The 26990-nt window shown below is 41.1% G+C and overlaps 2 protein-coding genes across 17 annotated transcripts in view; both read left to right on the top strand.

Annotated features, from left to right (window-relative positions):
* The first annotated feature begins 1845 nt into the window (after window positions 1-1845).
* LOC117145139 (very low-density lipoprotein receptor) lies at window positions 1846-23547 on the top strand. 11 transcript variants are annotated; one of them, XM_033310670.1, is made up of 12 exons: window positions 4090-4410; window positions 5312-5805; window positions 10270-10410; window positions 15526-15645; window positions 16672-16794; window positions 17678-17904; window positions 18505-19917; window positions 20019-20217; window positions 20359-20535; window positions 22403-22536; window positions 22598-22759; window positions 22892-23547. In XM_033310670.1, exons 2-12 carry the CDS (start codon window positions 5421-5423, stop codon window positions 22922-22924), a joined length of 3114 nt encoding a protein of 1037 aa, XP_033166561.1. In that variant the 5' UTR covers window positions 4090-4410; window positions 5312-5420; the 3' UTR covers window positions 22925-23547. The 11 variants fall into 11 exon arrangements, with proteins under 11 accessions (XP_033166565.1, XP_033166568.1, XP_033166561.1 ...); XM_033310679.1 differs by lacking the exon at window positions 4090-4410 and adding an exon at window positions 15771-15887 and having other exon boundaries at window positions 4910-5805; XM_033310674.1 differs by lacking the exons at window positions 4090-4410; window positions 5312-5805 and adding an exon at window positions 1846-3360.
* Window positions 23548-24439: 892 nt separating this feature from the next.
* LOC117145138 (low-density lipoprotein receptor) overlaps window positions 24440-26990 on the top strand; it is a 31917-nt gene continuing 29366 nt past the window's right edge. For 5 of the 6 annotated variants that reach the window (XR_004459697.1, XM_033310662.1, XM_033310659.1 and 2 more), the window contains exons 1-2: window positions 24440-24666; window positions 25273-25843. Coding sequence is in view for 5 of the 6 variants with exons in the window: in XM_033310662.1 (XP_033166553.1) it covers window positions 25285-25843 (559 nt within the window). In the remaining variant the exon portion in view is untranslated. The remainder of the gene's footprint in view (window positions 24667-25272; window positions 25844-26990) is intronic. The other variant, XM_033310660.1, reaches the window with a different exon arrangement.

Genomic DNA, 26990 nt, shown 5'->3' with positions numbered 1-26990 from the left:
TGTACTCATTTTTAGCGATTTATGGTTGAAAATATTTTGTCCTGCTTATTGAAATTCAAAAGGGATAAACTGCTGGCTTCCCCTCCCGTCGCAACAAGCAATGTCCTCTGGCAGCACTACAAATAGTTGGGTGAGTGGAAAGTAGCAGAAGCGACCAAGTCGCCGCGGGGCAAAGCAAATATACTACCAACAAATACCAGCCAGCAAAAGCCAACAGCCGACACTTGGCCAGGACTTAGTACTGCCGGTGCACAAGGGGAAAATGTATTATACTAGTTTTTAGAAAGAAAACAAGAAAAATAACATTAGTAAATAAATAATAAATAATAAATAATAAATAATAAACAGTTGAAGTTAAAACAATGGCTGTACATGAACAAAAACAAATAATTGTGCTTACTTTTAATCAGAAATGAATATACGATTTAAAAAATTTACCACAGACTAGATCCACTTAATAATAGACAACTGTTTAAAAAAGTATCTTTTGGATACAAATGCACCTCAGCGGTACATAAGTATCTTTCAGCTAATAAGTTACATAACTTTCGCTCAGTGTACCTACTCCTTTTGCTTCTGTTACTACTTCTGATTTTGCTGGTGGTGCTGCTTGTATGGTTGTTGCTGCCCTGCAGCGACCGCAACGCCTCCTGCCGCAACTTTTGCTGCCACACTATAAATATAACATTAATTTTTATGTTTTCATATTTAGCAACGCTTCGCTGGGCAGACAAACACATACACTCGTGCACACACACACACACACATAGTCGAATACCCCGAAGCAGTAGCGCCCATAAAGATATGGCCATTGAATGACGTTTATGAGCGATAACGCTGACGTCGCCGCTGCGCAACACTCACTGTTAAGGGGTTAGCAGTGGCTTAACAGCGCTTTTCCAGCAGCATCCACACAACTGTTTCGCTGGTGGGAAAAACTCTGCTAATGCGCCGCGGTCGCTGCGACTGCGACGCCGGCTGTGGCAGAGGCTGCTGCGTCGGCGACTTCTATTGTCATTTGGCACATGTGAAATTTACCGTTACTTCTTCGCTCATTCATTCGCTGTTTACATTCCGATTCGAAGACTTTTTCCAATCGCGCGCGACTTTCGAAAATATATTCCATTTGAATTTTCGATTACATCCGCGCCACTGTTATTTCCATACGATTATACGTTTAAGTGCATCCTAGGAAAATATATTTGTTTGTTAAAAATTGTAACTAAGTATTTAAAAAGTGAGAATTTGTGTAAAAATGTATAAAAACTAGTTCTAAAATTCTTATCTAAGGAAAAAAGCAAGTAAAAAGAAACGCGTGGAAAACTTTTCGTTTTTACCTAATGCGTTCGACGTTATTTTAATCAAACTCATTGCACTATGTTAATTACCCAAATATGGTAATAGTTAATTAAATCAACCCTCCGTGGGGTGATGTTATTGGAAATGGTAAAGAGACAGACACTTCATATCCACTACAAAAAAACCAACGACGAACTTTCAGAACCGCGTCGATAGTCGAGTGGATCGGTACCAATAAAGTGCTAAGAAAAAATAAACTAATGAAGATACAATGCATAATATGAACTGTGAAGTGCAAGGACCACACCAAGTGTTCATAACGCAAACAAAATAATAAACAGTGTATATCAGTGCAAACAATACTAACGAATTTCCAGGAAAATCGCAGCAAAGTTCAATCAGACCTACCGCAAATGAGGTGTAGACGCCACCGAGTTGAGATCTATCTATATGTCTATAAGTAGACAAAAACGAGACTTTTGCCATAACAACAGAAAAACATTGGGTCATGTAATTCCCAACTGCACGTACAATGCCCTGATGTTGAATGTGTAGACAGGGCGTATGGAATTTGGGCTGAATTTGATAAAGACTTAAGACAGAATTTCCGTTCTGAAATTACTCGATCAATGCACTTCAAATAGTAATTGAGTTCAAGTGGATCTACAGTCCTACCTAATTATCATGAACTTTCAGTAAAGACGTTAACTTTTAAGATCGTTTATTTCTAAGACCAATTTATTATGTTGCGCAGTTTAATAATATTTCTGCTCGCTTATTTAGATTTTTTTGAATATTTTTTATATTTAAATTACAAAGCCAAGGGACTCCTGTTTCGGTATCCGAAAATAGCGGTTACAGTCAGGCCACTCAGAGATTAAAGAACACTGATCATTATCTGGCACAGCGATAGATAGATAGATGGGCTGGCCCTTCACGCCTGCCAAAACCACAAAAGACACATATGTATGTATTTGTTTATATATATGTACATCTGTTTTCCTAAACTCACACTCGACAAAACTTGAACACACGACACGGGGCTGCAGGGCGATAAAATGCAGTGTCAATTGAAGTGCTTGATTAGGCGATTTGCGAGCGATTCGCCAGCGATTTCCAACGCCTGCAATTAGAGACGGCGGCGCACTGCAAAATATACGGAATGGATGGCAGGGGCGTTGGTTTGGTGGGGGTTTTCCGACGGCTCTGTCATTCACAAGCATCGCGGGGTGGTGCTTGAAAAATGATTTACACGCGCAAATCATAAATTATGCCCATTTCAAGTGGCCCGTTACGCCGGAGAATCCATGACAAATGCAGATGACGCCCAAGCACCGATGACGATGGCGATTGCAATGCAATCTAATGGCTGCTATGATGGTGATTGTGATTGCGGGTTTGATTGAGATTTTCATTGGTACTGGGTTGCTGCTAGTGCCGATGATTGTTGTGAAGATGACGCATTTTAACTGACTGACCCTAACCGAACCCATTGTCCGCTGTCTGCGGTTTTTCACCGCCTCTTATCATCGACGTCGGTCAGCGCAACTCTAAACAAGCCAAAAGCCAATGAAATCAAATCCACGACACTCCAGTTCAATTTCGAATTTCACACCACTTTCAATCGGACACACACCTGGTTCGATTGAAAGCGGCGACACTTTCAATGCTAATGAGCTGCGATTCCGTTTACCAATCGCCAAAAGGCAATTCAGTTCGCATCGGTCTTCGCTGGGCATCACACCGTAAAACCTTCCGGGTCTCAAAAAAAAAATCGAAAGAAATTAGTATATTCAAAATACCTATTTGATACCTGGATATAGTTTCGGTGGGCCCATGCAGAACGTCACGACTGTCGTACGATTATCGCACAATTCTCACGTCCGGTTGTCCAGCTTAATTAAAAAATATCTTTGTTTTTCGCACTGATAATCGCGGTGGCAACGCAAAAAGGAAGTCTAGATACATACAGTCTGAAGAACGTATTTTCGTACAGTACGATGTTTAAAAGTGATCTCTGTGTGCTGATTGTGATCTCCTTTGCGTTTTCCTTACACTCAGGTTGGTACTGTAGAAAGTAGGATTTTTCCGAGGTCTGTAAAGAAACTGCTTCAAATTCGGAGCCCTTAACCACTTATTTTTAATTAGACTTTAATATCAGATTGAATAATTGACTGTTCAATTACATGTCTTCTAAGTACACTTTGTGCAATTACCCTATATAACCTTTGTTGCTTCGCAAACATCATTCTCAAGTTAGCACTTGAGTCCTTCTTTTGCTTTCTCGGGGGATATTTGCCCACCTTGAGTATAAAATAACAAAAAGTATTTTTAAATTAAAGTGGATTCATGGCACTACTTATTCAATATATTTCCACGGAATTCTGTCTAGTTGTGAAATCAGTCGCAATATACCGAAAGTAGAATGATCCCTTATCATAAAAAATACTTTAATTAGTATTTCTAAGGCGTAGATTTATAACTTAAGAAATGGTTGATCGATTCTTAATAACTTCTTTTCATTAAGTTTCATGCATATTGATTTTGTTTTTTAAATAAATTAACCCAGTTGAAGAAGCATTTAAAATTCTTGTATTTTTAAACAATGCATCTTTAGTAACTACTAAAGATCTATCTGTAAATCTGTATCTGTAAAGCTATAGATCGCCCAACGATTCCTTGCCCAATCTATCCATTCACATCAGCGTACGCTCCATTGATCACTGATCAACAGGTTTGCCTTAAGAGCACCTTGTACGTTAGTAATCTTTGGGGACTTAAGAGTGGAATACAGCATCGATTAAGTACAGAGAGTGCCTTAATCTGCTAGATCACTCTTTATGTATCTCTTCGACGGGCTCTGGTCGGTTTCTTGTCACTTTTGATAAGGCCACCTTGAGACGGTGCAAAAACAAGCACAATCGCAAACGTCAGCCACTCTCGGCTCTCGAATTAAAATCGCTGGCGATTCGCTTAAATTTGCTGGTCAATTCTCTAAACGAATTCAGTTGAAAAAGGCGCGTTGTGCGAAACGGGCATCACAGTTTTTAGCGGTTTATTTTCAACTAAAAAAACACAAAAGAAACAAAGCTAAATAAAAACAAACCTCATGTAATTCAAACATTCTACAAATTCGAACGCAAATGCAATGATGTGTTTCTGAAATAAATTTGGAAAGACGCGTTTAGCACGTGCCGCACATTCGCAGACACCTTGAAAATACCGCAAAAATAAATCAAAATAAAAGGCTAAACTGATAAGAGTTTATTTATCTGGGCGAGTAGACGCGTGCTAGCTAAAAATATCGGCAACAACAATATTTAATTAATTAATTTGCGCGATCGGAGGGGGCGTGGCTGTCCGCTCAACAAAAATTTAAATTATACCTCGACTTAATTAATTGCCAACGTCAACAGAAATGGTTTTTGGGAAAAACTTGTTTTTCTTGCTAATATACAAATTAATATCAAATATTTTACTTATCGTTTGTAATTCTCATGTTTTACTCAAAATAAATGGTATTTTTCCTTAAGTAAATATATAATTATTTTCAAAGTTTAATATAAATGAATTTTCTGTGTATTTTTGTGCGTTGCTTTTTTTTGCTCTCTTCGCATTTTTCGGCGATTTTGTTGTTGCCCGATATTTTTGCTTAAATTTGTATTCGGCCTTTTCGGTTTTTGTATCTTTTTGGCTACGTCGCGTTTTTGTGTGTCGCACGATTTTCAACCAGTTTCTTCAGTCTTCTCATCCCGAAATAAGAAATGAGAAGAGAGACGAAAGTAAAAGAGAATTGGCCGGATCGTGTGTTTGTTTTATTTTTTGGCTGGCAAGCGATTCTTCAATGTTTTCGCGTTAATTCTTGCGTTTATTTTTACGTTGACGCTGGTTCTTTTGGCCATTTCTCTGATTAGATAATCTCTGGCGAAGATCTCACGCTTCCTGCTTAGATAATCTATTCAACCAGGGTCGCCAAAAATCAGCCCACTTAATTTTCCCCTATCCAATACAGTGTCTATACAAACCTTGTAAGATCAAAGTGATAAAAGTGTGAATAAAGCATTAAACAGACAGCAAAAACTAAAGCAAAAGTAGAGTGAAGACTAGCAAAATACCGTACCATGGCCATAGAGTCACGCTCTACGAGCACTGCAAGTGAAACCACAAAATCCGCCATAAAATCAACTACAAGCTCAAAATCTCCAGTAACATTCGGTAATCTCGGCGAGAAAAGACGCGCCGAACAGCTGTTCCGCTGCGCATGCGCCAACTTCAATCTCCTGCTCCTGACTTTGATTCTCGGATTTGGCAAATGCTGCACTGCCACGCCCACGCCGCTGAGCACGCCCTCAACGAACACGCCCACCTCGGCAGTTAGCCCACATAATCCACAGGCGCTGGACGAGGGCGGATCGCTGAGCAAGGTGATCGATGGCAAGGCCTTCATCAACATGGGATTCAAGTTCCTCAACGTTTCCGGAAAGATTGGCACACCCCTCGGCATAGGTGAGAACTGCATTGGCTGATTGAAAAACCGGCAAAAATAGCGAAAAACCAGAAAAGAAGACAGCACAATGGGGCGGGGGGCACAAAGTGCGATGTTTGTTTATAGCCCAGCTTGTGCTAATTTTAGACCACAGATGTCGACGAGGTTGAAGTCGAAAATTAAGTTTGGATACCCTGGATGGGGGTATATAAGCTATGCTTCATTTTATCTTTTCATTTAAACATTTTTATTAAAAACTGCGTTGTATAACCAACTGAAGTGCTTAACTTGAGCAGATAGCTTAAAATTAAAGCGCGTGCAATTGAATTACAATTTAATCGTTAAAGAATTATCAACAAATGCTAAGACGCTTTTCATTCAAACACTATTAAGCTGATAGTGTTTGAGTATTTAGTTATTAAATTATCCACGAGCCATTGAGCAATGTAAACGATTATTTCAAAATATTACATTATCTTCGCAGCTGCAAGCAATCCTCTTTGAAGGGAGAATAAACCGTATATACGTCAAATGAGTCAATAATAACATTTAAAATATATAGCCTTTCCTTAATACCACTTAATATTGCATTTCTTCATAGCTGATTTATAATCATCACAATCTTGGTCACAAGGGTATCACCTGCATGTCGAGTCATTCAAAGCGCTTTGCTCACTTCACACTTCGTGCACTTAAAATGGGCTCAGTTTAAAAGATACAGATACAAGCACCAATGCAGTTGCAGATACAGATGCAAGAGTGCGCCTTCCACTTGTTGCACACACACACACAGACGGTATGCGGATCCACTGTTACCGTGGTATCGAAATAGCCAAGAATTGTTTATCCACTTCCGCATTGATTTCCGCCTGGCTGACCACCGAGTATCTGTATCTTCTTATGGCTCCACGATAGGAAAAGCGTTTGGCGTCCGTCTGTGACGTTATTTTGTGGCGCGGGGCATTCCAATCATAAATCTAACTTCAAATCTAGCCACCTGCTTTAGGCAATATGGATTTGCGTTTAGTGCTAGCCCTGAACTGGGGATTATCTTATCGGTCAATTTTACGATTTGTTTTTATGCATTTTTCGACCGCCGGGATTTTGCGACTTGAAGATAAGTGGACAATAAAGGGCAGTCAGACAATGGGAATTTACTTCTATATATCAAGCATTAATGGATTGATAGTGCAAAGAGCTTTTAATTGGTGCAGTAAGTCATTCAAATGATCTTGAAATTATATAGATACATAGATAATATGAAGTGGTGAAAACTGCAATTGTTATAAATTAATATTTAATTTTTAAGACGTAATAATTCTTATTTATTGTTTACACATGTTGTTCTGAAACTATTTTTAAAACGTTAAATCTGTTTTAAGCAGTTCGCACTTTTGAAAATCAATCAACATATTGAGTGCCAAAAAATAGTCTTAAGGCCAAAATTGCCCCATTTACTTGCATTTTTGTACTTTGCTCTTGGGAATCTTGGACTTTGCTCTATATATTATAAATTGTTGACAAAAAAACACACATTTTCTTAACCATCTCACAAAAAACAAGGCGCATTTCAGAGATATTTCTATCAGAAATTGACGTAGTCCAGAAATTCAGTGCGCCATCCTATTGCGATGCCTAAGTTAAATTTAAATATATTTTTTTTAGCTTTTCAGTATGCAGTGTACTAGGAAAATTCACATAAATATAGACTGAGTCGAGCCCCCAAAATGCTCTGTCGATTTGCGTTGTAATGCTGCCCATCAAGGGGCATTATCTCTTCAGTATTCTCTTTTTTTCCCTGCTGACTTATTGTTAATTCTATTTGATATTTCACGCTTGAGAGTTGTCAGATAAATTAACATATGCTTGATATGATATATGTACATATGTGTATACATATACTCGCATCTATATGCGACGTGGCAAGGTCGCCGAAGAGAGGCAGAAGTTGATTCAATTTTCATTCGTACGCCCCATTTCGCTTCAGTTTTTAATTTATTCGCTGTGCCAACAGATCTCTCTAGCATATAAAACTAGTTTGTGCCAGAACCGATGGCAAACAAACAGTAACAATAACAAATAACAATAACAAATTAATAGTGGGCGTGCTCATCTTACGTAGAGAGAATGTTGATGCAGTTTAATTGTTTTGTTTGCTTACAGTAAACATGTTTTGATTGATTCAACTATTCTTGGGAAATTGTTGATGCATCAAATCATTCTCTATAGGACAGCATCCCCCAGGAATCACGTGTTTTGTCATTCCATGTATAACATTAAATTCATTGAGGCAATTATCAATTATCAGGTAATCCATTAACCTTGATTTTGACGCAATCCGAGCGCTGAGCTTATCAAAAAGCTGTGCTCCCAGTTGAATTAATATTAATTAGTGTTAAATCGGAAAAAAAGAGAATAATGAACTGATTGCGTTTTTTTCCCAGCACTTAACACCTTGCTTAGCCAATATAGTCTTATCAATGTATGCTCTTTTTTTCCCACAGTTATGATTAATTCTTGTTCTAATATGACCATGTGATAAGGGCTTATCAGCTATTTTTTGGCACGCAGTGTATATTGCTTTTTATTTTTGTTATATGAAAAAAATAATCGTATGATGATGACAACTTGCGGTTTCTGATTTTCGAGCGACGAAGTGAAGTTTATTGGGTTAAGCCAACCGGATTGTGAGTGGACTTGTTTTCGCCTCTACGATTAACAAAATCATTAGCTATGCTAAGCAGTTTGCCTATCGATTTAGTTTATTTATTCATAGTCTCGCATAGCGTCTGAAGTTTGGCCGAAGTTGGCCATAATGGTGATATTGATCTGGTTCTTCGATCTGTGGGGTGTGTCCGCCTCATTACGGAAACTCGGTAATCAATAACCGACTGGTTCAATTTAGTCAAACTCAGTAGGTTGAGATTGTGACAAGGAAACAATGCAACTTAATTGATAGGTGGCAACCGGCTGGAAAATCTATTAGTGGGTTAATTGATGTGCAAACTGACGGTTTAAATCACTTTTCAAGGATGTTATCGAGAGTTCTTTTCTGAATTCATCTTGAGTTTTCTAGTATCGTGTAGCAAAATTCTTTTAAGAAAGACCCTTATCAATCTCAAGCTATGCTAATTTATTTAAAGGCGCATTCAGGGTCACATGTTATAAATACTTATTTCTGTTTGCCTGTTTCTACGCGTAGAGCCTTCATATTATTATTTTTTCATTATCCTATTCAAAATCCTTCTGTGAGCCGCAAGCTAATATTTATTTTTGGTCTTTTTCATTCGAACACCCGCCGCATAAGGCAAAGGAACTCATTCATTGTCATGCTTGACGTCATCTGGAATTATTTCAACGAAATTCCCCCATCTGCCCCATAAATACATATATGCATGCATTTGCTCGAATTATAATTTGCCATTTTGTTGACTGTCATCATACATAATTGAAAACAATTCCCGACCAGCCAGCGCGGCGACACGAAATCGAATTGATTTGACCTTATTGATTGACGGCTGGAAATCGGAGATATCCCATTGTTTATTTTGCCACACGCACTCCACATTGCTGCGAACTTCAGTTACAGCAATTAGCAAGTTTATGCATATGGGAATGGGAATCGAAATGACAATACAGTGGGCCATTGAAATATGCAAAAGTGTGATGGATCGCCACATGGAGCGGGTGGAGGTCATGTGAATGGGTCAAGCGAACAGCTGTCAACGGCAGGCCGCTCGGAAAAACCCTTTTCAAAACGGCTCCACTTCAATATCGCCTCCTTCATTATTATCGCTTTTTCTGGCCCTCTGTTTGTTCAATGGCAATCTATTACATTCATTATTTTTTATGTGTCACATTTTGTTTTAGGTTCTTACACTAAAAAAAGAAGTAGTAGGCCAACAAAAAGGCAGAAATCAATATAACAAATAATCAAATAAATTTTATCCTAAGCATTACCTACTTATATGAACGCTTTCGCATAATTATTTTATTATTATTATTATTTATAATACTGGATATTTTTCTCTGTGTAAAGCTGTTGACATTCCTTGGGTTTTCTGGTCGTCTGATGGCTTGTTTCGTTCCGAATATGTGTATTGCATATTTTCAAGGGCTCCTATGTTTTGGATTTTCCGGGGAGGAGGCCAAAAACTTTGTGATCCATTTTGTTTGAGGCTCTTCTGTTGATTAAAAGCTCCCCAGCCATTTGCCTCCATTTTATCGTTTAGTATGCAAATTACTTGTCACACTCACACATATGTATGTACGCAAGCGGATATATATCTGTCTGTGTCTGCAGCTGATTGTTTTTGAAGTTTTTAGCCCTAATCAATTTGAGCCTTTGTTATTTTTCCTTTAATGAGAAAAGTTTGCTCTGTGCGAGAGTGGACCGTTGAGCCAGTAAGCCCGTAACTCAGAGTCCCTATAATTGGCTTAAAGCGCTTGTTTGCCCATCTAAATCAGCTCTGTTTATGTTGCAGGCCAATCCCTGGAGGCCAAGTGCGATGAGAAGCAGTTCCAGTGCCACAGCGGCGACTGCATCCCCATTCGATTCGCTTGCGACGGCGATGCGGACTGCAAGGATCACAGCGATGAGCAGATTAAGGAGTGCAAGTTTATAGGTGAGTTCAACTGTGAAGCTTATTCGACATTAAAAATATATCATTAGAGAGAGCTAACAAATATAATGACTGCAATTGATATATAAATATAATTAATTTTAATTGCACACAGTATAAAAGTAGTGATATATTGAATAACATCATTTATATTTCTGTGATGTCCAAATTAGTTAAAGCTTTTGACACCACTGCAAACCAAATAACTTGACTAATATCTAATATATTACCCTAACTGGCCTGATAAATATTTTTGCTGAAAATATATCTATATCTAGCTATAATATATGGTTTTCAGTAAGTTAGTAATGAATAAATTTAAGATTAAACAATAGGTAGCTTCCTTAAATAGTATTATTTTGTAGGTATCCATTACAGATGCAGTAATAATTTTGTGAGGGAAGCTCCCATCATGATTGCAATCAAAAAAGGGAATCACTTGCATCCGTAATTTGGCCGCCGTTTTTGATTGCATACTTCCAGGCGGTCGTTGTAACAGAGCGCCCACAATGGCGTCCGCGTAATTAGGCATGGTCAGCATTTGGTCATTTGTCGGTTTTCCTTTTGTTTGAATCAAACCTGAAACTGCCATCGAAATGGAAACCGAAACTAGTTTGCAACATTTACGCATCGCAATTGTCGCTGACTGGTGACCAAAAACTGTGCCATGGCATTCCCTCGCCGCGAGTATCTTTGTATCTGTGTATCTGCGAGCGCTTTGTATCTGCAACGCACTTAGCATTTAGCTGACTGCAACATGCCGCTCTGTTGCATCAGCAATTTTTTTGTGCCACTGTCTGCCGCTTTATCATCTCGCCTCGCACGAGACTTTTGCGACTTATGGCGGCCCAATGATCGTAAAAGGAAACTATGTGAGGTCGTTTGCTCTGCCCGCGGTTGTTTATCTCCCAACTTTAAACAGCCAGCCAACTAGTGCCAGACACCGAAAACTGAGCAATCGAAATGAGTGCATCCATTTTGGGATTCTTGCGGCGCATAATGCAATGCGTTTATGTAACTCACTGCTGGGGCGAAATGCAGACCCAGGAGAGAAATTGATAATGAGCAGCAGGATGGAGCAGGAAAAAATTGCATTGCTTTTGAACTTGGGGGAATTCGATAAGAGTGAGCTTGGATTTCCCAAAGAATGCCATCCGTAATTATGCTAAATTCTATAAACGGAACTGCATTATCTCAGTTTATTTATGTTACTGCGACATTCACATTGTTTTGTGGTGCAGCGCAAAATGCGTCGAGTGGGTAGGTTATTAGGTTCGCCTTGCAACATAGTTAAATAAAAAAAAAACGAAATAAAATAATTATATTAGAATTTTCTTGGTTTTCTGTGTCAAAAGTATGCGTATCCTTCTAGGACTCATCCTGTAGTGACTCCAAGTTCACACTCATAACAATAATCGAGAGTGACTCAAATGGTTCACTCATTTCAAATCCACTCATCCAGCGATGATTGGACTCAACTCGAGATGGATTTTTGCACTCGACTCGCTGAGTTTGGCAAGCTTTCGATTTCTCGGCTGCTGCGGAGGCTGCAAACAACTTTGGGCGGAATTGTTTTTAAGGATAGCCGCTCTGCAACCAACCACTCAGTTGGCGGCGAACCTCTCAACCAAACGGATGTAAGCGCGCAAAAGTGTGAAAGGACTGCCTCCTTAGCTGAAAGGGGAATTTGCATATAAATATATATATATATACTATATATAAACATAAAAAATACGGGCAAGCCCGAAAACTCCAAGAAACGTGTGAAAAGTCAGGCAGCAAAAGTGTGCCAAGTGTGTAAGTGTGTGCCAAAATGAAAGGATAAAAAGCCAAGAAAGGATAAACAAATTCAGCGAAAATATTTAAGGCTAATCGTACGACGACCAGACGACGTAGTCTGTGTTGCCAAGATTCTTTTTATCTCTGACAAACCGCCAGCAGCAGGACATGGAAATCCTGGGTGCCACCAAGCACCCCAAAGGATGTGCCCAAGAAGCCCTGTGCCTCTCGGCTTGTCCGGGCCAGACTTATCCTCCAAGTCAATCGGTGACAGTTGATGGGGCTCACCCCCAACAAAAACAGCCGCTCCTCTTGCCATTTATCATTGAGTTGAACATTAAATGAGTTTCCGCCATTTGGCCCGTCGTCTGACCCCCAAAATGGATTATCATGTTTACAATTTATATGTCTGTTTGTCCGCTCTGCTCGTAATGAACTTGAAATGGGCTGCTCGAGGGCAGTTTTTGTTTGCGGAAATTATGCAATCAATTTGTGCAAGTTGGCTGGACCACTTAAATATGTCACCCGAGTGTCCTGGCTGGAAATTGTCGTGTTTTGTTTGTCAATCATAAACGAGAGTCTTGGCCAATCGAAGTGCTCATCGCCTAATCTTCTGCAGCTCCTCAAGGAAAGCACATTGTGAAAGTTGCGGGAAAAACTACGGAAAATGGGGCACATTTGGTGTTTACTCTTCGTTAGCAGTTTGCTGCACACACAGAGCCAAAGTTTTCGCGTTCTGGCCATAAATGGTATGAAAATTATGTTGATTATTTCGTTTGGTCCGAATTTAATGGTCAAATATAATATTTGAGTTGACACTATTATAAGTGAAGTGAACTGTTTATTTATGAACATTTAATAACTAAAATAATCGCAGAAATATACGCCATACTAGAGTTATTTAAATAGAAACTACACGCATAGTCGAAACATAATTTATGCATATCATGCATAATTCCAGCTTATTTGCCAAAATGAGTAGTGCTAAATAAATAAGCTAAGAGCTCGACGGATTTTCAAATGCAAACAATTAAATTTATTCCAGTTGACTGTCACTACGACTAAGTCTTAAGTACTCTTTAAAAGTCTGTAGTGTTGCTATCATGTCCTTTTATCAGCCTTCTTTAAGAGACCCAAACCGGCACTGTTGAAATGCCGAAGAACACTCGGTTTAACTAGTCCAAGTTTGGCGGCAAACTTTTAACTATTATCAGGTGGAAAACTTTTCGACACCTTTTAACTTAAATTAAACACACCGAAATCCCAATCATCTGGATTTACAGAAATCCCGAGTTCTCCTCCGGAGTTTTTTGCCAGTTTTCCGCGTTTCCCGGAGCCTGCATCCTTTATGCAGGATTCCGGCTATGCCTCGCATGCAACAGAATATTTTTGCAAGCGCCGCTTAACATTTGCATACAAATTGGCTGAGAGCAGAGACTGAGCGGGAAAATACACGGAAACATCAACTGCCAAAGGCCAAAGTTTTTTAATCAACTGAAAAGCCGTTTAAACTTAGTTAAAAAATAAATTATGCCGCAAAATGCTGCATGACAGCGCAACTTTCCTATTCCTTCCATTTTTTTTATTTGTTAATCCAATTTTGTCCCGTTTTTGGGAGTGGCCTGCTAAAATGCAATCAATGAAGGATTCGCCCTGTCATGTCAGACATGATGCAAAAAGTGCTGTAATTTGATTTTTAATTGGAGACCGGAGCCGACATCCCATTTTAATATGAGCAGATCAGCAGATATTACCAATTTGCCCGCTGGGCACAATTCCCAGGAAATAATGTCAAATATTAGCAAAAACGAAACGCAAGGAATAACAACATAAAACCGAATCGACAATCATTGAACCAAAAGTGGGTGTGTGGAAAATGTTTTTCACTCCCCTGCACTTGTTTCCTTTCATTCGGTTTTATACATTTTATTATCGCTCGGGTCACACATGTGGCCAATTTTTATTGTTCACTGAATGTGTATTTATATTTGCCTTTTTTGTTTTGCCTTTTTTTATTCTACTTTTTTTTAACAAATATTGGCGCACATCAAAGTTTTGTTTTGCGCACACACAAACAATTTTTTTGTTGCCACATTTCGTTGGAATTCATAAAAAGTTTAGAAAAGTAATCATATAAAATGTTATTGATATGGCCAACAACAGGCCTGACAAGCATAAAAATTGATTAAACTTTACAGGCCCAAAATAAACGCATTTCCTTTGGCGCTGGCCACGATTTGCATAATCAACAGCAATTCTCAAAGGCCACAAGGCATTTTCCAATCATTTACACCGAAAATATTCGAAATTCCATTTTATAGTGATCGTAAAAATAGCCCAAAAATGTCCGAAGAATTTGTTAAATGCCAGGACCTTCTCCTTCCTTTTTCCTTCAAGTAAATTTTCTAATTGCCATGGCTTTTTGCCGAAAGTATGCAATAGAATTTTGTGACCAGCTTTTCCGGCTGCGGGGCGGTGAAAAAATCGCTGCGTTTCATAGCAACAAGTCAGCGGAATCTAAAACTGACTAATCCGATTACAAGCCATACACGTAATCCATATATATGTATACACATATATATATAAATTTATACGTATATGTATCTGTGTACACACGCGGTGTAAAATAAAAATGACACATTTTTGCTGCCCCTTGGAGTGGCATTGAAAAGCCATTGCAGCGCTCTTTTTGTTTGTGCTTGTGGGGTATTTTCCCTGCTCAGCACGTGCTCAAGTGCGTGTAAATAAATATGTGTGTGTGTTTATAAACGGGGCGTGTGGGCGTGGCCACACATACGTACATATACTCACAAACACGCGCATACTTCTGAGTGGCCCCTATTTCCTCCGCTGTTTGTTTGGCTTTTGTTTTTGATACGGGTCGCCTGCAGAGTTCAAAGCCAGGCAAACATACAACTGCGGTCGAACTAAGACCTACTTCGCCCAACAAAAATTCTTCAAATTTCAAATGTTTTTGTGTGTCAATTATGCCTATTTAAATAGGGCTTAAAAAAGTCAATCAAGTCAAACCGCCAACATGGTTAATTGTTGAATTAAAACAAGAAGGCGCTTTTGCCAACTCTGTCAGAGTTTAAACTGTTAATTTTTGCAATTAAGATTAATAATAGAAAATATGTAAATATGTATGTAATATCAGCTTAAGTCTAAGTGTGGTTTTAATCCACTCAACAACTACTTACTAAACCAAATTAAGTTAGTTTTAAGCAATAAATTGATGTGCAGCATGTAAAGTACCTCCAAATAAATAACTTTAGTCTATTTACTTAACTGGAACATCAGACTAACCATGATTTAACCCGATTTTCCTGCTTTTCCCAGAGGCCACTTGCTCGTCGGACCAATTTCGCTGCGGGAATGGCAACTGCATACCGAACAAATGGCGCTGCGATCAGGAGAGCGATTGTGCCGATGGCTCCGATGAATCCAACGAATTGTGCAGTAAGTATTGCGCCGCTACCTGGCGCTGAAGTCCTTTGAATCCGGGTATACGGATACGGGGAATCCCGTGGAGAATGCGCCAGTCATTTAGCTAACCGACGACTATTTCGATTGTGTGTGTTTAGTGAACGCCTGTCCCAACAACGAGTTCAAATGTCAAACGGTCGACCAGTGCATTCCGCGCAGCTGGCTCTGCGATGGCAGCAACGATTGCCGCGACAAGTCCGATGAGGCGCACTGCAGTAAGCTCAGAACTAGAACCACTTCGTCCTTGCAATCGATACGAAACAAAGCAAAAACAAATACCACACATTGCCCACCCACCCACTGTGTGCTGTTTAATCGCTTTCACTAACCAACTTGCCGCATAACTCATACGCACCCTTAATGGAGTGGCGCGCTTGCATAATTTTCGCAACAATTCCCCCCCCCCCTTGTGCTTAGAAGTTTAATCAAGTCATTGAGAGTGAGAGTCCTGAGAGTGTGTGTGTTACAGCATTGAGTGTGCTTGTGTGTTGGTGTGAGTGCGCGGGCGTATTGTGTACTCATTCCCAGCGGCTCTTGACAACAAGTATACGACGCGTTGTCGCTGGGGCACGGCAATATCGCATGAAATTCGTTTAATACCCACCCGCAGACAAGTGTGCTGCTGCCACAGGATGCCTGTCGCTTTCAGGGTTCAAGTACAGTCGAGCTTCCACGAAAGAAACTTGATTTGTTCTTAAATAAAATAGCGTTAGGACTTGTAAGCTTGTTACCAGAAGACTACACCTTTTGTTAGGTATGAGTACATGTACAAATGTTTTACTTCAATGAAGTACTGCATTTAATACGATGCTAGTTTTGGGACATCGAAGTCTTAGATACGTTCCAAGTCCAAATATTTCCCCTTTGTATATGTTAGTGATAAATCAATGGTTATACATGGCGTATGCGTGATGTGTCAAAAGTAATGACAACTACAATCCGATGCTTTCTCTTCCCTTTCTCCCATCTTTACTAAACGCTGCACATCGATATCGTTAGGAGCTCGAACCTGTTCACCGGATGAATATGCCTGCAAGAGTGGCGAGGGGCAATGTGTTCCATTGGCCTGGATGTGCGACCAGAGCAAGGACTGCAGCGATGGCTCCGACGAGCACAACTGCAGTAAGAATAATCCACCAGTCTTTCCTTCTTTAAGTTGGAGTAGAGAAATTCTTCTTGTTCTATCTGAAATTCCTAGAAACCTTCTTTAGTTAACTGCATTTTTTACCAAGCTTCTTTAAAAATATTTATTTTAATTTAGATTTCTTAGAAATGTTTTCCTCTACCTCAAGTGTTTTATATATTTGTTTTCTACCCACTGGAGCAGTTTAAATTCAGCTATTTTATTTACTTGCTTCGGTTCAACTTTAGTTAAGACAAATGCCTTGAGTTCCAGTTGAGCTTCTCCTGGATGTACATTGTACAAACACAATTTTAGTAGCTGCCTTCCGCATCCAACTGGCATCTGAGCTAGCCCCATTCACCCTCTGAAAACTAAACCTCATTGCTAACTTATTCCAACTATTGAGGCAACCGCACTTCATTTGGCTTTTGGTTTTTAGTTGCCTGCCATTCGAGCTTGCAGCTTGCTGTGGCAAGGATTCCGATGACCCCGAATGGAGTGCAGATAATCATTTCATACTGTACTTAGAACCCAGATGTGGGAGAACGGTAGAATAACACTGCCTTCGTATTTGATTTGTGTATGTTTATTTTCTTTGTTAGAAAGTTCAATTAAAAGGTTCCACATCATTTGAAAATACATCTTATTGTTTACTTGTGCATTCCTGTAAGTTTCTCGTTTCACCGGGTGCATCGTAACTTCAACTTAACTAAACTCCACTTTTCAGCTCCAGCACCACGCCATAAAGTAACCCCCAATTCCAACCCATCATAACTCCTCCCAGTCACTTCATTTTGGCTTTGACTTCTATTGTTTGCCTCGTATTTGTTTGCAACTCCCTTTGTGGCGAGTTAAGCCTAAATATTTTTGATAAATTCGCAGACCAGACTTGTCGTGCCGACGAGTTCACCTGCGGCAATGGACGGTGCATCCAGAAGCGATGGAAGTGCGACCACGACGACGACTGCGGCGACGGATCCGACGAGAAGGAGTGCCCAGTGGTGCCCTGCGACTCCGTGGCGGAGCACACCTGCACGAATGGAGCCTGCATCGCCAAGCGTTGGGTCTGCGACGGTGATCCGGACTGTTCCGATGGCTCCGATGAGCGGGTGAGTGAATAATGCCGGCCATAAATTTCCATTCCTTGCTAGTCCGCAGAGAAACTTACCCTTATCCTTACTCAAACCGAGACCCAGACCCAAACCCCTGCCTCTGCCCCTGCCTTTGAAACATCCTTCCGTTTTTTGGTGCTCGCCTAAGCCACATGAATTATGGCCAAGTTGGGCATAACTCAGCGCCCTGCCAGCTTTGGCAGCTTTTGTTGTCAACGCATGGCACGCATAAAATTGCATTTTTGCATGCTCAGGGGGTGCATAATTTCCCCTGTGTGCGGCCATTTCCCCCTCTGCATATTTTCCGCAGGAAAACTTGCCAAACTGAGGGCCGGAAACTTTGCCTGGTTCCGCAGCCTAACCCTCGTTTTATTTTGCACCTTTCCCACAAAACGAAAATGTCAGCAATTTAAGCTATTTAAGTTGAAGTGCATCCTGGATTCCTGAGCAGTATTGTTCAAATACTTTGGTGCAAATTACTCTTAAATAAAATAAATTAAAGTGATATAAGCACATTCAATAACTTACAAGAAGTATTCAAATTTATGGAATTATTGAACCACACTTATAAAAACTTCTCGGTTCTTATTATTTCAGTCCTGTGCGAATGTTACCAAGACGACCACGCCCTGCTTGTCGCACGAATACCAGTGCAAGGATCGCATCACCTGCCTGCATCACAGCTGGCTCTGCGATGGTGACCGCGACTGTCCCGATGGCGACGACGAGCACACGGCCAACTGCAAGAACGTCACCTGCCGGGCGGACCAGTTCCAGTGCGGCGATCGCAGCTGCATTCCAGGACATCTCACCTGCAACGGCGACAAGGACTGCGCCGATGGCAGCGACGAACGGGATTGCGGATTGAGTCTGAGTCTGGGAGTCAACCAAGGAGGATGCAACTCAACCAGCGAATTCGACTGCGGTGGAGGTCAGTGCGTTCCCCTCTCGAAGGTGTGCGACAAGAGGAAGGATTGTCCGGATGGCGAGGACGAGCCGGCTGGAAAGTGCGGGATAAACGAGTGCGCCTCGAAGAACGGAGGCTGCATGCACCAGTGCATCGATCTGAAGGTGGGCCACCACTGCGAATGCCACGAGGGCTACAAGTTGTCTCCGGACAAGCGGAACTGCCAGGACATCAATGAGTGCGAAGTCCCGGGAAAGTGCTCTCAGATATGCGTGAACGAAATGGGGGGCTTCAAGTGTGAGTGCGAAGCGGGCTACATGAGGGATCCCAAAAATCACACCAGATGCAAGGCCAGCGAAGGACACGCCTCCCTACTCCTGGCGAGACGCCATGACATCCGCAAAATAGCACTCGACCACATGGAAATGACCTCCATAGTGAATAGTACAAAGGCAGCCACTGCCCTGGACTTTGTGTTCCGCACGGGAATGATCTTCTGGAGCGATGTGACCACCCAGAGTATATATAAAGCACCGATTGATGAGGGAAACGAAAAGACGGTGGTGCTGACCAAATCCTCGGTGACCTCGGATGGCCTGGCTGTCGATTGGATCTATAACCATGTCTACTTTACGGACACTCATAAGTGCACCATCGAACTGACCAACTTCGAGGGCAGCATGGGCAAGGTCCTGGTAAAGGACTCCCTTGACATTCCGCGCTCCATTGCTTTGGATCCCATCGAGGGCTGGATGTACTGGTCCGACTGGGGCGCCTCTCCGCGCATCGAAAGGGCGGGTATGGATGGCTCCCACCGCACCACCATCATTAGCTATGACGTCAAGTGGCCCAATGGTATCACCCTGGACCTGGTTAAGAAACGCATCTACTGGGTAGATGGTAAGCTTAATGTTATCTCGTCGGCGAACTATGATGGCTCACAACGGAGCCAGGTGCTCTACTCCGGCGAATACCTGCGACATCCCTTCTCGATCACCACCTTCGAGGACAATGTCTACTGGACCGACTGGGACAAACAGGCGGTCTTCAAGGCGAACAAGTTTACCGGGGAGGATGTGGAGCCCGTTACAGCAATGCACATGGTAAGTTATATTAGATGATGATAATAACTTATATGTGAAACCACAAACCCTCCTTCAAAACCTATACTTATAGTTTATTAATTTTTTGTTTTTCTTTATAGCTCCAGCATCCGATGGTGGTGCATGTGTATCATCCTTACCGCCAGCCGGATGGCGTGAATCACTGCCAGTCGGTGAATGGCCACTGTTCTCATCTCTGCCTGCCAGCACCCAGGATCAATGAGAGGAGTCCTCGCATATCCTGCGCCTGTCCCACGGGTCTGAAGCTGATGGTCGATGGCCTCATGTGCGTCGAGGATCGTAAGTACTCGAGAACTTTCAGTAACTCTTTAGCCATTTTGCTTTTAACTTAACCAGCATGGCTTTGATTTTGATTTTATGCTTACTAATAAACCCCCAAACCCGATTCCCCAATCCGGCATGACTTGCATCCGCATGTAGCACTTTATTTGCCACCAGTCACGAGACCCCCGCGAGCCCGCAAAACGAAACCGAGGACAAAATCCCCGAGGAGGCGGCTGCCCACGGGTGTCCAGGTGGGACATGCTGAAATTCGGATCGAAATTAACGATGATCTCCAGCTGAGCACCAGGCTACCCCTGTTGCCCACGACTTTCGGTAGGAGTGACCAACTCGTTCTGTGTCATGTCCTTATGTGTCGTTTTTTGTGGTCCACCCTAAAAGGGTGGTCTCCATCTACGTGTTGTGCTCATTTAGTCCTCGAAAGTCATTTTGTTTTTGTTGTCTTTGTTCCACATTAAAATATATGTTAAATACATTATAAAAGTCTACCAAGAATAATTTCATCACGCTTACCACATATTTATTTACCATGTTATTGTTTTGTCATGTAAAAATATAAGTGGATTTGTCAATTTCGCTTCAACTTAAAGTTGAAGAAATATCCTGATAAATGTGTAAAGCTGATTTAAATTGGTTTTGACATGCCAATCATTCAAAGATGTCCCAAAAAACACATTCGACTTGCACACACACATTATCGTCGCTCAACTTTAGATTTTTAAATGACAAAACGGAAGCGACGAAAACTTAATCAGCGGCACGTCAACGTAAATTTTGATTAATAAGACTCTCGAGCAACTTGATAGTTATCCTTTCGGATGGGTTGACAACCCAGGGACTTCCTCTCAATTTATAAGTTCGACGTCTACCCTGTCACTGTTTTTTTTGGTCTCGATTCACGCACTGTTTATAAACACTTTCGTGGGATTCTGATTCAGATTTATTGCAAGCGTATTAATCAAACTGCTCCCCAAGATCCGCACTCCACCAGAGCGCCTTTTGTGCGGATGCAGCCAACCCACAACATTGGCTTTGTCATGGCCCACATTAATCATCATCAAGGAGCTCGGTAGGGGTATATCCCCATATATCCTTGACAGTTTCATAAATGCCAACGCAGTTGAGCCACTTGCATTGCCGCCAACCGCAAGTAGGCCCTCGCCCGGCCCAACACTGCAATTGAAACCTCTAAAGAGAAGCCATCAAGAACCACCCCATCCCAGCCCGTGCGACGCATCCCATCCTGTTCCATCATCCCCTAGCCCACAATCCCCAGCCGCAAAGTATGAGGTTAATATCGGAGGCTTCGAATGACGCCTCCATCCCCAGAGGAGTGTTTGCTTTAAAGTGCGGCTCAACTTAATGTTGATAACTTTTAATGTTTTGACTAGCAGCAAACTGAAAGAAGTCTTCCCGCGACGCCTGACAAAAATCCCATTAAATGCGCTGCGTTAACGATGTCATTAGGTTTGCCATTCCCATTCCCGTTCCCAATGCCATTGCCATTGCCAATGCCATTTTCATTCCCAATCTAAGTCGGCGGCAGGCCGCTTCTTTCGCATAAAAGTTTGCGCCATCAAAGGCGCGAGCGCGTTTAAGTGTTTATTTGCGCCTAAATGCGCACTTTGAGCGATTTGATTGAAAATTCCTTCGCTGCTGTGGAGAATGGAGGAGTTTAGGGGATTCTAAGCGGCTTGGATTTTGATGTTGATTCCCTTTTCACTCTGCTCCTTTATTGCAATGATTTCCGTTTGCCTTTTTATACAGTTTTCCCTTTTGTTTATCATTGCCGAAGGTGAAGTAGCGTATATAAGCCCTGTCATCGTGCGACAAAATCTGTATTAAAGGGTTGAAAAAATGTTGTTGCTGGCCAAAACATTAAATTTACAGGATTTTTTTAAATCCTGATAAAATTTGCTTTCAATGTTGTGTGTCAATTATTAAGAATTTTAAACTTTTTGTGGCTTGTTCACAGTTTCAACTATTTCAATTTATTTGAGAGCTCTACAAATTTGTTAAATACGTATGTTGTTTTTACTGTTGCATGTTTCATAACACGTTTGAATATGTTTATAAACTAATATAAGTTTGTGCTAGTTGTGTTCATATATGTTCGTTCGTTTTTTGTTCGTCTATTATTTTATTGAAAATTTGTCTAATTCCGAACTCATTTTTTCCACAGTTGCCGACCAGCGTCCAGTGAAAAACCATACTCAAATCGAAAAGACCACAACGCCCAGTGAGCAGCCGGATTCCGGCTTTATTGCACTGGTGGTCATAGCCAGTCTCAGTGGATTCGCTGTCCTGCTATCGGTGGTAAGTTGGTGACATTCGGGGGGTATTCAATAAACTAATCGATTTATGTGGTTCCTGACAGCTCCTGCTCATTGGCTACCGCTACTGCAGCAAGCGACGCATCAACTCGATGAACTTCGAAAATCCCATCTACCGCAAGACCACCACCACAGAGGATCACTTCAGTTTGCGCAAAAACCTGCCGGCGCGGATCTACGACCACACCAGTGTCATGGATGAGGAGGTGGGTTTCCAATTATTAATTACCATACAACTATACAAATCCAAATAAAATGATTCCCATGGGTTTAAGACACAATCTTCCCTAATATTAATTGTTATAATTATTATAATTTTTCTTACTTTATCTTTGCAGTACTCACCCGTCATAGGCATATCCTCGTATTAGATTGATTCCTCTGGAATCGTGTGAAATGTGGATTGGATGATTGTTGCGCTTGGTCGCTGGGAAAATTAGATGACCAATGCTAACTCGAGACCCGCGGCAGAAACACACACGCCTGAAGACTGAGCAACTCTGTGTATTGTGTAAATTAATTATTTTAAAATTTTAAGGCACGGCAAGGACGGCGGGTCACCTTGGAGCGCATCCTTAAAGGATGCTGTACAAAATACTATGTCGCAGAGTTCTATCACAAATAAACAAAAGAAATAACAAAACAGAAATAGTTACGAGAAACGTAAAAGGAAACGAGAAATCTAATTGCTAATTATAAATTACATAGTTCCAAACTGTATATAGCTGTAAGTGTGCATTATTTTTAAATGACGCAAATTAATATTACTATACGTAAACATGACAAAGAGATCATTATGCTTATGGTCTACTATTAGAGCGAGTTGAGAAATTATATTTCTGTTGTCGAGGAGCAGAGTCGTTTTATTATATTAAAATTATTACTACATACGTATTAGCCTTTTGTTAACTGTATTTGTTAAGTGTACATACATATGTATATGTTTCCCAACTAAAAAGAAAATATGATGAATAATAAACTCAGAACATACTTATGTGTAGCGTACTCCTGTGATATAATTAAATGACTTTGTGGATGGGATTTTAATTTGATTGAATTTAAAGTGGTAAGTAATTCCTACGGTTGCCAGCTATTTTTTCACACTTTCGCCGAATTTCCAGCATTTTGTTTCATCTTCAGGTGCACAGGTGTTAAAAATGCACATATATTTCTGTTCCTTGACGAAATCTCAATTGGAAATGTACCGAAGGGGAATAATTCATCAAAGCTTGATGGTTTTACACTTTGATGATATCCAGACTTGCTAAAAGCCCTTCGTGTTTCTCAAGCATCTTTGTTATTCAAATGGAAACCATGTTATGAATTGAAATGCAGAGGCACAGATGCTGTCAATAGATCAATTTCCGCTTAAGTAAATGGCTTAACGTTTATTGACCAATATTGATTCTCGTGCGTCTAGGCTACAAAACACATTACTAGTTTCAATCGAAACCTTGACTGATTGACCCGGGCCAACAAACAATTTAGACCTGTAATTTCGTAAATTTCTACCTCACACTAATTGGATGCCGAAACGACAAATAGTGAGTGGAACACACCTCCAAAATTGATTGATACACGTTCTAAGAGAGCGGCCGAAGAGAGAACCACCTGTTGGCGCAGATTCAATGTCAGCTTATTTGAGCACTGGTAGCTCTGAATTCTCTTAGTGTTGAAGATCGAGGCTTTTGATATTCAACTCTTTGGGGCTCCCCCGATGATGACGTCGACCCATGTGGCGCTACCAGCTCTTCACTCTCTTTTTTTCTCAACAGGTGAGATATGGTACGCGTGGCGATCGTCGGTTCGTTGCCGAACGAAAGACGACCATTGCCGAAGTTGCTAAAACGGTTCCATTGGTCCGCTCACTTCGGAAGCGATATTCCGGCAGTTTGTACTCGCAGTGCGTGTCGCTAGGTCGTCGCTGGTCGCTTATCGCTCATACGCCCCATGCTTTGGATATAACTTCACCGTTAAACCGAGAAATTTCGGAATGCGAAAAAAGTTTCGGAAAGCAAAAGTTCAAAGCAAATAAAAAAAAAGTTCAAGACGGGTCTTTAAGGCCAGTTCATCGCATTTGTCGAGCGGAAATAAGTGTTAATTGAAAAATAATGTATGAATCTATTTTGGCCGAACGTTACGTCAATATGTCATGTGAAAAAACAGCATAAATTTCAGTCAAACATGTGTTTTGCTCTTCATTAAAGTAAATAAAAGATTTGCACAACCAGAACCAATTCCGAGCTGGAATAATGGTGTCAATGGGTGGTGGCTGCGCATGACTTACCAGGCTTACCTGGCTTATCAACCGTTATACCGCTGATAGCAGATATATTCAAATAAACATTGAAATAAGTAAATGAGCGGGACAGCATAAGGGGTTAAGCCTCGTTACGGCCAAAGTCGTCGCCCTTAGCTTGCAGTTTTATGTGTGTATTTCGTGTTTTCTTTGCTCTTATGCTGTTTTTTCGCAACATCGTATGTTTCTTTTTCCCATCGTCGCTTTTTCCGCATGTTTATCGTACGTACGCCTCACACTCTCTTCCCGATACAGTCGATTCATTCTCTCACTTTGGTGAACTTTTTTGGCAAACGTTGCGTGTATTCGCCTAAACTTATTATTTAATGGACGCGTATAAATAAGTTGGCAAATCGAACCAGAGTGAACAGCGTGTGTGACCCACTGAGCCTAAAGTGCAATTTCTACCGTATATTCTAGCAGCTGCAAAAGATGGCCACAACCTGCATGCCGCATTTCACGGAATATTTTCAAACCACCACCCAGGCAGAGTTACCAACAAATGAAAGTGCCAACAGCAGCAGCAGCAGCGGCAGCAGCAGTGGCTGTAGAGAACCGTCCAAAACCAGTGGCTTCTTCTACAGCGCCAGCACACATTACCAGAGCAAAGTGCAGCAGCTGATCAGCTTCAGCTTCACCTCATCGTTCCACCTGCTCTTCATCACCTGCATACTGAGCATCAGCAAATTCTGCAATGCGGCAGCGGTAAATGCCGCCCATGTGACCGCTGCCACGCCCACTGCCAGCGAGATAATGCATAATCTGAGTGGAGCGGCGCTGCTGGAGCGACTGAAAGCCAGTACTCTGGGACCCACACTCGATCAGCTGAAGCATCTGGCTCCTGCGGCAGCCAACAGCATTAGTCCTGCTACAGGATCTGGTATGGGAATCGGGATGGGCAACTTTGGCAGCTCCATTAACTCGGTGCTAAACGGAAATCCTCTAAAGTTCCTGAATGTGTCGGGCAAAATCGGCACTCCTTTGGACATATGTAAGTTTTTACAAGGCCATTAACATGTTTCTAAGCATTAAAGGGGTTTTTTCTATAAGTTCTTAATGCTAAAAGTACTGGAATTGTTAATTCTTTTAGTCACTCTTTTTATAAATTCTATTGGTATTTCTTTTTATGATTCATGAAAGGCTTAAACATTCATATATTGCCGGCTAATTATAAGAATTATGAGTCCGAGTATTAACATCACGTGACAAACTTATCTTTGACCTACAGTTTCCTTTTAAATTTCGTTTGTTTTTGGGTAATAACCAATTACTAGAAGCAATAACAAATCAACAGAAATACTAAGAAATAAATATATTGAAGGTTCAAAGAAATAACACTTATGTTGAAATTTTCTATCATAGCTAAACTAATCATTTTTGTAAGAGTAACTGTATTTTAAAAATTTATTAAAAAGGTATCAATGTTGAATTCATAACTAAAGTGATAACTAATCATGGTTCGACTTCATCGGATCTTCTCCTTCGATTTCTCCGAGTGTGAGGGGATGCGGTGTTTATAGTTGGAGCCGCCGCCTCTCTCATTTCTGGCGATCATGCCACCAGCCACGGCTACATGTGTACATACCCCGACTTCCAGTCCGACTCCGATTTTAGCTAAGACTCCGATTCCGACTGACTCGGCTCAAGTTTTATTTATGTGAATTTTGTTGCCACCCGAAAGCCAAAGCGTCTGGCAATGCCAGTAAACTGCACTACCATTTCCATGTCTCAACATTCCACATCGTCATACGATTTCCAGACTGCAGAGCTCTTTCCCTTTTCTCCCCCTGCTCCGTGCTCTTTTCTGTCGGCAGAAACCTTTTACTTTCCTCTACACTCGCCTCTGCCTACACTGAAATAAAAGTTCCACTACAATTTAGGCTTAAAGTGACTGAAGTAGCGGGATAAAATGGAGTGCTGCATACTTCTAAAAAAAGGTTCTTTAAATTTCAGAATTTAAGAATTTTCTTCCGGTGTACACTCTTTGCTTGTTCTGCTTCCCCTTATAATTATTCCGTTTTATGCTTATTTTTTGTACCGGCCGGCATCGCTACATGAAGCGAATGGAGCGCCACTTGAAGACTAAAACTCCGGCGGCTCTTGTGAAACTTTCAGAGAGAATACCGAGAAAGAGAGAA

This window comes from Drosophila mauritiana, chromosome 3R, assembly GCF_004382145.1.
Source record: "Drosophila mauritiana strain mau12 chromosome 3R, ASM438214v1, whole genome shotgun sequence".
Classification (NCBI taxonomy): Eukaryota; Metazoa; Arthropoda; class Insecta; order Diptera; family Drosophilidae; genus Drosophila; species Drosophila mauritiana.
The sequence above is the reverse complement of the archived record's forward strand: the minus strand, read 5'-3'. Positions and strand labels throughout refer to the sequence as shown.

What these genes read in the sequence shown, in the direction of transcription:
- LOC117145139 (XM_033310679.1), top strand. Translation starts at nt 5,421, where the DNA reads ATGGCCATAGAGTCACGCTCTACGAGCACTGCAAGTGAAACCACAAAA. An exon ending in CCGATGGCTCCGATGAGCGG is followed by an intron (nt 17,905 to 18,504) that starts GTGAGTGAATAA and finishes TTATTATTTCAG; the next exon opens with TCCTGTGCGAATGTTACCAA. An exon ending in CCTGTTGCCCACGACTTTCG is followed by an intron (nt 20,536 to 22,402) that starts GTAGGAGTGACC and finishes TTTTTTCCACAG; the next exon opens with TTGCCGACCAGCGTCCAGTG.